Here is a 13,435-nt window from a genome sequence, read left to right on the forward strand (position 1 = left end):
TTTGTGCATGCTCGTGTCAAGTGAGTGAAAATAATTGTGAAGTGATTTGTTGTGCAGACATCAAGGAGGAGAGCGGTGCTAGCGAGGAGGATCCCATCCTCATCAAGGAGTTGAGAACGGCTGTGCAGGTCAGTAGCTGAACAATACTTCATCTCTCAACATAACATTTATAAGGATGTTTACCTTTGAGGTCATTCATATTTCGTTCTGTCTTCTGTAAGCTAGATAAAAAGAATTGGATCGATTTTAGTATGTACTCTTCTGCTAGGCTGAGGAATATAGTTCTTCGTTAGAGGGTACAAGGGACACGGGACACATAGGCACCAGCAGTCATGGTAAAAGTAGCTGGAATATAGTCAATGTTTGTAAAGATTTTAGTCAAGCAGTATGTAAGAAATGTTAAGTCCTTTGTACTGGAAACTTGCATTCTCTCAGTAAGGTAATATATTGTACTACGTTGCAAGCCCCTGGAGCAATTTTTGAGTCACTTGAGAAAAAGTGACTCTATGTAATCGGTCAGTGTTAGTCTGTCCGGCCGGCCGTCCGGCCGGCCGGCCGTCCGTAGACACCACCTTAACGTTGGACTTTTCTCGGAAACTATCAAAGCGATCGGGCTCATATTTTGTTTAGTCGTGACCTCCAATGACCTCTACACTTTAACGATGGTTTCGTTGACCTTTGACCTTTTTCAAGGTCACAGGTCAGCGTCAAAGGAAAAATTAGACATTTTATATCTTTGACAAAGTTCATCGGATGTGATTGAAACTTTGTAGGATTATTCTTTACATCAAAGTATTTACATCTGTAGCCTTTTACGAACGTTATCAGAAAAACAAGGGAGATAACTAGCCTTTTCTGTTCGGCAACACACAACTTAACGTTGGGCTTTTCTCGGAAACTATAAAAGTGACCGGGCTCAAATTTTATGTGAACGTGACTCATTGTGTTGTGAATAGCAATTTCTTCCTGTCCATCTGATGCCTCATATAATATTCAGAACTGCGAAAGTGACTCGATCGAGCGTTTGCTCTTCTTGTTTGATTAGTGCTTTTGTGAACAAGAAACAATTAACAAGTGGCTCTATCCCATCTCCTCCCCTTTCCCCGTCGCGATATAACCTTCGTGGTTGAAAACGACGTAAAGAAAGAATACCACCTGTGTTCGTTATTACTGATACCACCTGTGTTCCTTATTACTGATACCACCTGTGTTCGTTATTACTGATACCACCTTTGTAAAATGAGCTTAGTATTGCAATTCCAGTGAAAACATTGGTTAAACAAAACAAAAACTAGCCATCTTTGCATGTGTTACATTATTTTTTTTTAAATCATTGTGTGCTGAGATGATCTTTGTCATCAGTAATGGCCATGTCACGACTTGAAGGGGTTTACAGTCATGAGCAGGTTGGAAATGAAGAACAGTTAAGCAAGAAGAGTCTTGTGCTCACTGCTCGTGAACAGACAGGCTCGTCTTGTGACCAGCTTTTTCCTACCATTCAACGTACCACCACAAATACAGAACGGCATTGCAGCAAATGACAGCTTTTCATCATTCATGTGACGGTTGCAGGTCCTGACCTCCAAGTCTTGTTCAGAAGAAGGCCTGGATGATGCCACCAGTCTCCTGCTGCAGCTGTCATGGGCCAACAACGCCACGCGCCACAGCATTCTGGCCCTGCTGCTCGAAGGGGCTCGAACCTTGGGGCTTACTGTCAGGCAACATATCAGGTGAGTCCAGCTGTTCCAGTTTGACTGGCTCTGGTTTCAGCTCATTTAATTAAGAAAAAAGCAAATAAGATATGAATTTTATAAACCAGAATGCTTTGTAAACAATGATAATAATAATAAAACAATCTTTTATAGCGCCGATAGCGTTAACTAACAACTTCTGGCATTTTAGGAGTTCGAGATTTTAAAATCTTTAAAATGCCAGAAACAACAGTGATTTGCTTTTGTTTCTTTTAATCTTCTGCGTTTGTGGGCCCAAACACCCCCTGCACACTGTTTTGTTTTTGAGTGGGTTTTTATGTGTATGACCGTTTTTACCCCGCCATTTAGGCAGCCATAAGCTGATTTAGGATTTTTTTTGGAGTCAAGTACAGGTGATTTCTGTTCGTTTAAGTTTAGAATTCCCATGTGAGGAGACCACCTTTCGCTATAACCTCAACGCATGATTCAATCTGTGTTGTAGTTCCCTGCTGGATGAACTGAAGGAGCTGAACGCTCGTCACCCGGACGACTCGGAGGACTCCAAGGACTCTGAAGTGGGTGCAACTCAGACAGTCAAGGGCGTCCTGGCTGACAGGTACCACTGTTTGGTTGATTTAGTTGGCTGCTTGCACTTTGATTGGTGTCAGAAGAGTATTTATTTTGCAGAGATAGGGAGGCAATCTAAGCAGAGGAGGGAAGGGCGTAGAGAACCAGAGTATTCATGTGCACAAAGTGGATAGAACTAAGAAATGAAAAGCATGTACACTCTTCAATGAAAAGGCACCTGTACGCAGGCACACACACACACACACACACACACACACACACACACACACACACACACACACACACACACACACACACACACACACACACACACACACACACACACACACACACACACACACACTTGTACTTACATGCACATTTGTGGTATACACAAACCAAATATTTACAAAGTTTTTTTGCAACACAATCTGTAAGCACAGATGTATGACTTGGAGAAATAATCATTTCATACTCTTTGATCAGTTTGATGGGATAAACAATTTTTGAGTGCTGCATTTTTTTAATACAGTTATGCAGTGTTCTGTTTTGTACATCACTGGATTGCTGTAATGTTTGCCAATCTTTGGCGTCACATTTCATGTTCGGCAACACAGTTTTACACATGATTTGGCGCCCCCAACTCACACTTTTCTTCATTCTGCGCTCACACAGGTTTTCAGGCGGTGGCAGCGTTGTGGTATCGGCTCCCAGCAAGATCAAGTCTGGCAGAGAGCTGCAACTACCGTCTATGTCGCAGTTGACCAACAAGACTTCTAGTCAGCACTTCTTCCTGCGAATTCTCAAGGTCATCATTCAGCTCAGGGACGCTGCCAGGTCCGCCTCCAAGAAAAAGAGCGGCCGTGGAAGTAAGTGTGCCTATTTTGTGTCTTTGGTAGGAATCAGCATTCAGAAAGAAGAAGTTGGCAAAGGAATTTGTGTGTCAATATCATTTCATAACTAAAAAACATTTGAAACTTTAAAAGCACAGTCCTTGGTGCATAATGGATGCAGCTCATTATCTCGGATCTGGCCAGGCTGTTTACATTGGATAAGGCCATCCGGCCATCCCTCCACACTCCCATACCAACATTTTATTACTTGATTTCTTTAAATTAAAATTAAAAAATCACTGTCTGTTACATACTCTCAAACCTGCCTCTTGTTCCAGGCTCTCCGGACCTTGCCAGTATTGTAGACATTATGGGTGACCTCGACTCTGAAGCAGAAGCCTTCATGGACATCGTTCGGCAGCGAGCGTCATCTTCACGTCTGCTACTGCGAGAGTCAAGCAACGCCCTGGCAGCTCTTGGCAACAGCCTGCGGTCCACCATCGACGCAGCCACCGAGGGTACACGCGCTCTGCAGCAACCCGCTCCAGTGGCGGAGGGGGAAAGTCAAGAGGGAGGGGCTACTGAGGGTTCTGCAGGGGCATCAGGGTCCGAACAGGCTGCTGCTCCTCAGAACCCGCCTGAAACCCCCATGGAAGTGGACCAGCCTGGTGAGTTTGTCATTCCTATAACACCTTTGTGTATTTGTATGTGTGTTATGCTGTTGTGTGGGCTTGTGTTTGTGATCGTAAGCAGTTTGAGTGTTATGTCATTCTATAAGTGTACTTAAAACTAGGTTGCACAAGACTGTGACAATCCCAATGAGTGTAAGATCATTACATTTCATTGAATAGGTATTGGCATGAATCGATCAATGTCAGCTAATGTGTGTTGGTACCCCCCCCCTCCCCCCCGCGGGTTAGGGGGAGTCCCATATTGGTTGGGACGAGAAAGAATTTACCCGATGCTCCCCAGCATGTCGTAAGAGGCGACTAACGGATTCTGTTTCTCCTTTTACCCTTGTTAAGTGTTTCTTGTATAGAATATAGTCCATTTTTGTAAAGATTTTAGTCAAGCAGTATGTAAGAAATGTTAAGTCCTTTGTACTGGAAAATTGCATTCTCCCAGTAAGGTCATACATGTCGACACAAGCCCCTGGAGCAATTTTTTGATTAGTGCTTTTGTGAACAAGAAACAATTGACAAGTGGCTCTATCCCATCTCCCCCCTTTCCCCGTCGCGATATAACCTTCGTGGTTGACAAAACGACGTTAAACACCAAACAAAGAAAGAATGTGTGTTGGTAACAGTTAGGATTGGAAATGTTTGCATAACATTTTTAGCAGACAGTTAAAGGAAGGGTGTTCTTCTCTGTGCCAGGTCCCAGCACAAGCAGTGGAGCAGGGAAAGAGAAGAAGGAGAAGGAGGAGGAGGACCCGGGCCCTCAGTTACCTCGCCTGAGCGAGCAGCTGAACCTGGACGAGCTGTGGGGCATGCTGGGAGACTGCCTGAAGGAGTTGGCACGTACGCCAGACCATCATGCCGTGCTCATTCTGCAGCCTGCCGTGGAAGCTTTCTTCATCGTCCACGCCGGCGAGAGTAAGTCGAATTTATTATTTTGAACTTCTTTGGCATTCTTAGGCTATGACTCCTGTGTACACTCCAATTTCTTAGACTAGTAGACTTGTATGTGTATGAAATCACAGTACACTGCAGGCTTGTGTCTTGAATACAAACACATTCCAGAGCGTAGGAAGAAAGCTGCTCATATCTAAGAAATCTCACCTGACACTTTGTCTTTTCAGGAGAGAAAGAGACCAAGCGCAACGAGCAGGTAACCCCCAAGCGGGAGGATCAGATGGCTCACCTCAACATGGAGATGGCCCCTCCCTCCCCCTCCCCCGGCCCCTCCACCACCTCTGTGGGGATGGAGCCTAGCGGGGTATCGCTCACCAGAGAAAACTCCGTGGCCTGCATCGCCCATCTGCCGCCAGACACGCAGAAGTTCCTCAAGTTTGCTGGTAGGTTTGGCTGGTGTTTTTTTTTAGGGCAGAATACGTTGACTGTTTTAGGTGTATGGATGAGGATTGTAAAGTTGAATATTGACTGTATCTGTTGGAAGATGACATTGTAGCTATACTAGGACAGCAACTTTTTCAACCCGTGGCATGTAATGTAGAATATAGATCATTTGCACTGGGAGTTAAAGTTAAAGTTTGTACTGACAGACAGTGAAATAACAAAGTTCTGATGGCACTGTAGTTCCAAAAGGCTTTTATTCCTACAGCACATATGAATTTAAAAAGATAGGTAATCTGTCATGTTTGTTTGTGAACAGAGAAAAGCTTGCATGAATAAAGAGAGAATTAAGAGCCTTGAATGTAGTGTAGGTGAATCCATATTCTTACTGTGGTAACATTTTACATGTCATCGTATGTTTTATTGATTTTATGTTTATGGTTGTTGTCATATGTTGTTTGGTTGTTTTAAGAGCCGATGAACCACACTTTTCCATCCATTCTTTAATTGTATGGACAATAAATTATCTTAAATTAAATGTCTTATGTCTTATCCACATCTTCATGCTAATACCAGAAACCACTTGGCCAGTTGTGTTCTGTGCCCCAAGAGTCTCATACCTGGTAGCTATTGGCCACTTTAATCACACCTGCCTGTACACCTATTCTCCACAGAGACCCACAGGACGGTGCTCAACCAGATACTGCGTCAGTCCAGCCAGCCTCTGGCGGAGGGGCCCTTCTCTGTGCTGGTTGACCACACGCGAATGCTGGACTTTGACGTCAAGCGCCGCTACTTCCGTCAGGAGCTAGAGCGCACGGAGGAGGGCTTGAGGAGGGAGGACCTGCCTGTCCACGTTCGGCGTGAACACGTCTTTGAGGACTCCTTCCGCGAGCTCTTCCGCCGCACCCCGGAGGAGTGGAAGCAGCGGTTCTATATCGTCTTTGAAGGTCAGTGTTGATAATGTTCAGCTGGTCTTTCAAGGACTTGGCGTTTGTGTTGTATACGTGAGAAATTCTTGGTCTGATGATGTTGGTTTCGGGTGTAACCCTTGCATATGTTGGATGTAGGTGTGTGCTTCCATTTATGGTCGGGCTTGGGTGGGGGCAGGTATTTTGTGAGCATCTTTTTCATTACAAATTAATGTGTTTTGGTTGGCTTTGATGTGTTGCATTAGATTTTGTAGTTAGAGTTATGCTCTTAATTACTTTCGTATAAAGCAAAGCTTTGGAAATAGGACTTTGGGTTGAAGATGCACATGTCAGCTGAGTTCAATACCAGCTATCCTTAGTTTTGTGAGAAAAGAGGTGGTGAGCGACAAATAATAAAGGAAAGAAATACAGTTTACCCGTTTCAGGATCATGTGCACCGGAACCACTTCTGTGGGTTACTTGAAAAATAGAATTTAAATTAAAAAAACATTGTAAAATAATTGTTTGTAAAACATTAAAAAATCAATCAACAGGTGAAGAAGGACAAGACGCAGGAGGGCTGCTGCGAGAGTGGTACCTCATCATCTCGCGCGAGATCTTCAATCCCAACTACGCCCTCTTCCTGACGTCACCTGGCGACCGCGTGACCTACACCATCAACCCCTCCTCTCACTGCAACTCCAACCACCTCAGCTACTTCAAGTTCGTCGGCCGTATCATCGCCAAGGCCATCTACGACAACAAGCTGCTGGAGTGCTACTTCACACGCTCCTTCTACAAGCACGTCTTGGGCCTAGCTGTCAGGTTGGTGGTGTTCTACAGTGCAACCCCCCTTTTAAGACCCCCCAAATTACGACTTCTCCCTTCTTGATTCCTTGATTTTTCAAATCTTTTGTTCATAACCTGTGTAAATATACCCCTATTTTAAGACTCCCTCCTTTTTAAGACCCGATTTTCTCAGATTTTTTGAGGTCTTAAAAGGGGGTTCCCCTGTAGTTGATTGACAGTTTTCGCTGTTGCAGATTTGCCAACTGTTGTTTGATTCTTTGCCACAAAAGTTGAGATCTTAATTTTGAATCAGTTTTATTGAGGTGTTAACTGTTTCATTCTGTGCCAGAAATGGCTACACCCAAACTAACCATTACAAGCCTGCAACAGCCGGAGAAGCAAGACATGAGAAATGCTTGTAATAATCAGTAATCAGAGACGTAGTAGAGGTTGACAAATAATCTTGTGTTTTCAATTTGGCAGGCTTAAAGACAAATTTTTGTTTTATGAAGACAGACAATAAAGTATTTGATCTTGTTCTTGTGCATGTTTTCTCTTTTTTTTGTTTAATCTTTTCATATATGTTTGCTGATGAAGACCTCAAGGTGGAAATGTCCAGTGTATTTTTATGCAAAGTCAGCTGTTGGGGTGAGTCCAGTTTCTGTTGTGTTTGAAATATGGAATGTGTTTGCAGGTACACTGACATGGAGTCCGAGGACTACAGTTTCTACCAGGGTCTGGTCTTCCTGCTGGAAAACAAGGTCGAGCACTTGGGTTATGATCTCACCTTCGCTACTGAGGTACGGACTGGTCACTTCTCTTTGTTGGCGCTTTCAAAGTTTTAATTTATGCTAATGTCATTACTCTTGATCTTAGTCATTGAAGAAAGATTCGCCTGTGTTTCCTCTGAGTGCTGACTTCAGAATACTGACTTCATTCAAGCAAGGATGTCTGTATGCTTGCTCAGAGGCACATGTGTAGATTCAGGCCTGCACAGGTACCACACACACACACACACACACACACACACACACACACACACACACACACACACACACACACACACACACACACACACACACACACACACACACACACACATAACCTCTTTTGACATTGATATAACATGAAATTTCAAATGCACAAGCACATGCATTCACACATTCATTCATGTCTGTGCACACACTGTCATCCCTCCTCTGTGTCTTTCCTGCTCCCCCTCTCTGTGCTCTGTGCCCCCCCCCCCCCCCCCCCCCCCTTGGTTTAAACACAACTTTTAATTAAATTGCAGTATCTTGACATGTGTACACATGTGAAAATGGAATACGTACTCAACCATATGCGAACATTAGCAGATCCTTTACAGTGGACCAACATTTTGATTCTTTGAGTCTTTCTTTGAAAAAAAGGAAAAACAAAGATCAATGGCAAAAATATACTAACTCACTCTCTCTCTCCATCGCCAGATACAAGAGTTTGGCGTGACGGAGACGCGAGATCTGATCCCCAACGGCAACACCACCACTGTGGCGGAGGAGAACAAGCGCGAGTACGTCAAGCTGGTGTGCCAGATGAAGATGACGGGCGCCATCCGCCAACAGCTCAACGCCTTCCTGGAGGGATTCTACGACATCATCCCCAAGAACCTGGTGGCCATCTTCACGGAGCAGGAGCTGGAGCTGCTCATCTCCGGCCTGCCCACCATTGACATCGATGACCTGAAGGCCAACACCGAGTACCACAAGTACCAGCCCACGTCTCTGCAGGTTAGTGTTTTTCTTCCCCGCCCCCCCCCCGAAATCGGCATATGCTGCCTGCATGGCGGGGTAAAAACGGTCATACACGTAAACATCCACTTGTGCAAGAACATAAGTGAACGTGGGAGTTTCAGCCCATGAAGGAAGAAGAAGAGTGACCGGCACTTCAGAACACACTTTAGCTAGCACACAGCGCTCTACTCTGAAACAGTTGCGTATCTTGAACTGTACATTAATACAGTACATTAATAATTGTGCACCTCTTCCTCTTTCTCCATTCTTACCACTTTTCTTTCTTTTTTTGTATCTGTTAGAGGCATTTGTCAATATTGTAACATATGTAAAAATCGGATCCGCACCAAAGCATATGCATATGACATTAACAGATAGTGGTTGGTCTTTACCCAGGCAGATATGATTCAACTTCAAGATCTTTCAAATAACTTTTCTGCTTTTTGTGTCAACACAGATCCAGTGGTTCTGGCGGGCGTTGAGGTCCTTTGACCAGGCGGAGCGAGCCAACTTCTTACAGTTTGTGACAGGAACGTCCAAAGTCCCTCTGCAGGGCTTTGCCTACCTGGAGGGGATGAACGGCATTCAGAAGTTCCAGATTCACAGAGATGACCGCTCCACTGACCGTCTGCCTTCTGCTCACACCTGGTGAGTTGACAATGTCTTCAGACTGTGGCACTTTGAACAGGGATGTCAGGGGTATGGGGAAAACACTGAAACTTCTTTCAAATAAAAGAAAACATTGTCATCCATTCAGCAGATCTGTCAACTTTTCACTCGGCTTGGGGAAGGGTGACGCCAAAGACTGCCTTACACTTCTGAAAACTCAACTATTTTATAGCCTTTCAGCAAATTTACCAAAGAAAACACATCCACACAAAATTTGCTGTTGGGAGTTTCTTTTGACGAGAAGGGTGGTGGTCTGTTTGGCACCAAATAATAATGAAGGCGTGTTCTTTGTGTAAGAGCAGCTACTGAAAAGTAGACAATGAGATGAAAAGTAAGTTTATCCGGTCGTACCTGCCCGGGCGATCGCCTCAAGATAACAACCACCTGCCTGCAAGGACCACCCCCTTTTATATATTTGTTTTAGGTTATAATATTATTGTATAAATGACTTGTCCACAGCAACCACCTGTCTATAACGACCCCTTTTGATCAGTCCCTTAGCTGGTTGCTATGGACAGGTTTGCCTGTATGCGCTTTCCTTCCTTGTTTTAAAAGCTTAATTTTGGTTCTTTTGCAGTTTCAACCAGCTAGACCTTCCGGCGTACGAAACCTATGACAAACTGCGCAAGATGCTGTTGCTAGCTGTCAGCGAGTGTTCAGAAGGCTTCGGATTGGCTTAGACTCTTCCCGGTTTGGACACCACTAGTATTTTTTTTACTTTGTCTGTGACTGGACCGTAGAGTTTTCCCCCATTCGCACCTGCATTTACACCTGTGTTGACCTACACTTGGTCTACAGTCATCTTGTGCTATGTATCTGTACTGGAAAATATGGACCTCGCCACATACAGGTGCAATGACCTTTGCTGTGTTTAAACAAAAAACCTTTAGAACGAAGAATGAAGAGAACTTTTTGTTGTAGGTGTTGGAAGAAAAAAGTACGAATGGAATAACTTTGTTAATATCTCATTGTTTGGATTAAAATTTCACAGCCCTGTGTCTCTGGATGTTTTTGTCAGAGGGTGTTCTGATCAAATTATGGTTGTCTTATTTGTCTCTTGTTTTCTTTCTTGTGTGTGTGCGACTGTGTTTTTGTTGAATTGCTTTTCTCGGTACACACGCTCCACAAAGCTTAGTCTTGCATTGCATCTCAGCAGCTTTGAGTAAATTGTTGTTTGCTGATGATGGGCGTAGCGCTTAGGATGGGGTCGTTGAATGAAAGGGTGAAAGGAGCGAGGGTGAAAGGAGCGAGGGTGAAAGGAGTTTCTTTTCTGTTTTTTGAGTAAACCTTTTCATTAGAAGACTTTCCTCTCATTTGTTTATGATGTGAAGGCCAAGTTTAGAACTTCAAAGACATGCTCGTTACCCGGAAAACCTGTTTGAAGATTTTGTTCAATGCCAGATGGCCATCATGTATCTGCAACTCTTGTGATGTGCTGGCTGTAGTTGCACCACATCCTTTTTTTTTTTACATAGCCTTATGTGTGCTGCCCTGCCTCTACCTGCAATTCTCTTGGACCGAAATTACTTGAACTGTATGCTCGAAATACATGTATTTTGCAAGAACTCCCCCTCATCCACCACGGCTGAAACTGACCGTATTTGTGGCAATGTCGGCCATCCATATTTTGTACCTGTGTAATTATTTGTTTAGTTAAAGACTTTGTTTTCCAGGGCACAGAACGTCATGGTTGTGTTCCGGTAAAACGGGCATTGGATGTACATGTGCTATAAATTGAAAAATGAGTAAAATATTTTGTTCTTTGACTGGTATGATTGTTTGACTGATTGGCGGATTTAATGAAATGCCTGATTTTGAGTGACTGGTAGTCCTGTTATTGTTTTGATTTCATGTATGTCTGAGTTTTGCTTTTTTGGAGTCGGTCATAGTGATAACTTAAAGATCCATAGTTTTTTTTCTGTCTTGTTCATTTGATTTATTTCAAATAATATATATTTATGATAGAAGATACAAAAAAATGTTGGAAAAAGCAAGTTTGTTGAGCTTTCCTCCCCCTATTTCTCAACCTTGAACATAATAATTTTCCAAAGTATTGCATTGTTGTTTATTCTCACTCCCCCGGGGGCCCCCCCCCCTTTTTTTTTTATATAAAACATTTTTGGAAGCAAAGCAGTGGTAATGACGCTTTCACGTTCATGCAGGAATCAGCCTTGGTGTTTGTGTATGTATAGTATTGACTTGGGTTTGTCTTCATGTGTGTACATTGCTATTGTTCTGCTGCATGACGATGCAGAGCTGGATGGATACTTGCAGAGAAAATTCATTGAACATTTACAGACTACGAGGAGTTTGAGAATTAAAACAACACAATTCAAATGGCTCTCTTGTGAGTGTTGTTCAATGGAGTCTTGAATTACTAGATGCAAAGTTTGGGGTTATTTTGTTGTTAAAGAAGTGGGTCGGATGGATGACCGTGTGTGTGTGTAAATACTGAAGAGAAGCATCCTTCATAAGTTCATATCCATCCCTCAAAAAGTTTGTGTGCACCACACCCTATTTCGCTTGATCATTTTCACGAATAGTGTAAGATTTATCAAAACCAAGGACTAGTAGTCCTTGCTCAAAACACATACATGTAGCTAGTTGACAAATAATTTTCAAGGAAAATGAGCAATCGGGGAGACGGGGAATGTTGGAACGGATGAGTGATTGTGGTTTTAGCAATGCAGATATTCTTCATCTGCATCTGATGGCACAAATTTAAAGATAAAAACACTTCTGTACACCACAGACCTTTTCGTTTTTATTAATGTTCACCGATAGTGTAACATTTACTGAGACACACAGCTGACAAATGCAATTTTCAAGAAAAATGAGAAATGGAGGAGATTGAATATTGTCAGGAATGAATTAGCTAACAGGGTAAAAAACAACTCTAATGATAGTAATACAAATAATAATCAATCGTTTTTCTATAGCACAAGTCCCAAACACAGCCCCGAGCGCTTAGCAACACCAATGCCAGAACATAAAATCCGACACAAACAACACATGCATAAGCATACAAATTACGGAATAAAACAAAGCAGAACGGAAATAACATGGCACTCATACAAAAGGACCAAATCCAATTCATGTTAAAACAGTACACAATCATGTTTTTTCTTTTTAAATATTGAATGTTTTTTTTAGTTTTAACGCACAATTAGCAGAGTTTACTATTAAAATAATGATTTTTTTTGGTTTCAATTATGCGTTTGACAAGATAATTAATTAGCCAACAGCATTTTGGAAATGCAAACACAGATTCCCACCACATAACCTTGAACGGTTGAAAACGACGTTAAACACCAAATAAAGAAAGAAAGATTCCCACCACAATTCACACACAAATCATTTATTCATGTACAAACCTGTTTCTAGACAAACAAAAGGTTGTGCGATACCACAAAAAGGAATATATGCTGAACAAGGTTATAAACTCAACAACAACAAAAGCATAGTAGAAGCAGGACATAATGGTGAATTGTGTGGCAATGTCCAGGAACAGTGTCCCAAATTGTAAGAAGTTGTAAGGTACAAAACTTTACAGACAGAGAGAACCGTGACAGTGTGTTGAAAGTGAGGTAAAAAACCCACAAATCGTTGTAAATACGGATCATTTTTACATTGATCGTTCTTGAATTTTACAAATATTAAAGTCAAGAAACGATCAGATAATTATTTCGTTATTCAAAAGAAATAATTCCCCTTGAGTAAATAATTGTTGTAGTTGACACTCCCTAAGAGCCACCACACGAACTCTAGATCTACAAGATAAGCCCCGCCTCTTCCAGACCTTCCAGACCTTGATTGACGTTCAATGCGGGCGAGGTTTCCTCTGTTATCTTTTGATTTCTGGTCCTTCTAACCAAATCATACTCCTTAACCACTGATTCTATTTCGCTGCTCCATAAGAGCCACCGCAGTTACTCTAGATCTACAGCTTTAGCCACACCCCTTCCAGACCTTGATTGAATGCAGTTTGGGCGGGGCTTCCTCTCTTATTTGATATTTGTTTCGCCCTTCGCATCATAATTTTGCCCCTCATCCAGTGATTGTTACCAGTCTTTATCTGAACGCTCCCTGGGAGCAATCAGATATCCTCAGATATATAGGTGTAGCCCGCCTCCTAATATAAATCACTTTCATCTTGGTGGTGGACGGGCTTCTTTTTATTGTCAAATCTCC

General features: G+C 42.7%; 1 protein-coding gene across 4 annotated transcripts in view; it reads left to right on the forward strand.

The window, feature by feature from the left end:
- The window catches only part of LOC138964398 (E3 ubiquitin-protein ligase HUWE1-like), a 177,788-nt gene extending 166,207 nt beyond the window's left edge, over positions 1–11,581 (forward strand). For all 4 annotated transcript variants that reach the window (XM_070336336.1, XM_070336339.1, XM_070336338.1 and 1 more), the window contains 13 exons: positions 58–128; positions 1,573–1,730; positions 2,194–2,307; positions 2,934–3,127; positions 3,430–3,759; positions 4,468–4,686; positions 4,893–5,108; positions 5,781–6,056; positions 6,572–6,842; positions 7,501–7,606; positions 8,273–8,572; positions 9,033–9,223; positions 9,822–11,581. In XM_070336336.1, the coding sequence (XP_070192437.1) occupies positions 58–128; positions 1,573–1,730; positions 2,194–2,307; positions 2,934–3,127; positions 3,430–3,759; positions 4,468–4,686; positions 4,893–5,108; positions 5,781–6,056; positions 6,572–6,842; positions 7,501–7,606; positions 8,273–8,572; positions 9,033–9,223; positions 9,822–9,924 (2,549 nt within the window). In that variant the 3' untranslated portion in view covers positions 9,925–11,581. The remainder of the gene's footprint in view (positions 1–57; positions 129–1,572; positions 1,731–2,193; positions 2,308–2,933; positions 3,128–3,429; positions 3,760–4,467; positions 4,687–4,892; positions 5,109–5,780; positions 6,057–6,571; positions 6,843–7,500; positions 7,607–8,272; positions 8,573–9,032; positions 9,224–9,821) is intronic.
- Positions 11,582–13,435: the final 1,854 nt, after the last annotated feature.

This window comes from Littorina saxatilis, linkage group LG4, assembly GCF_037325665.1.
Source record: "Littorina saxatilis isolate snail1 linkage group LG4, US_GU_Lsax_2.0, whole genome shotgun sequence".
Lineage (NCBI taxonomy): Eukaryota > Metazoa > Mollusca > Gastropoda > Littorinimorpha > Littorinidae > Littorina > Littorina saxatilis.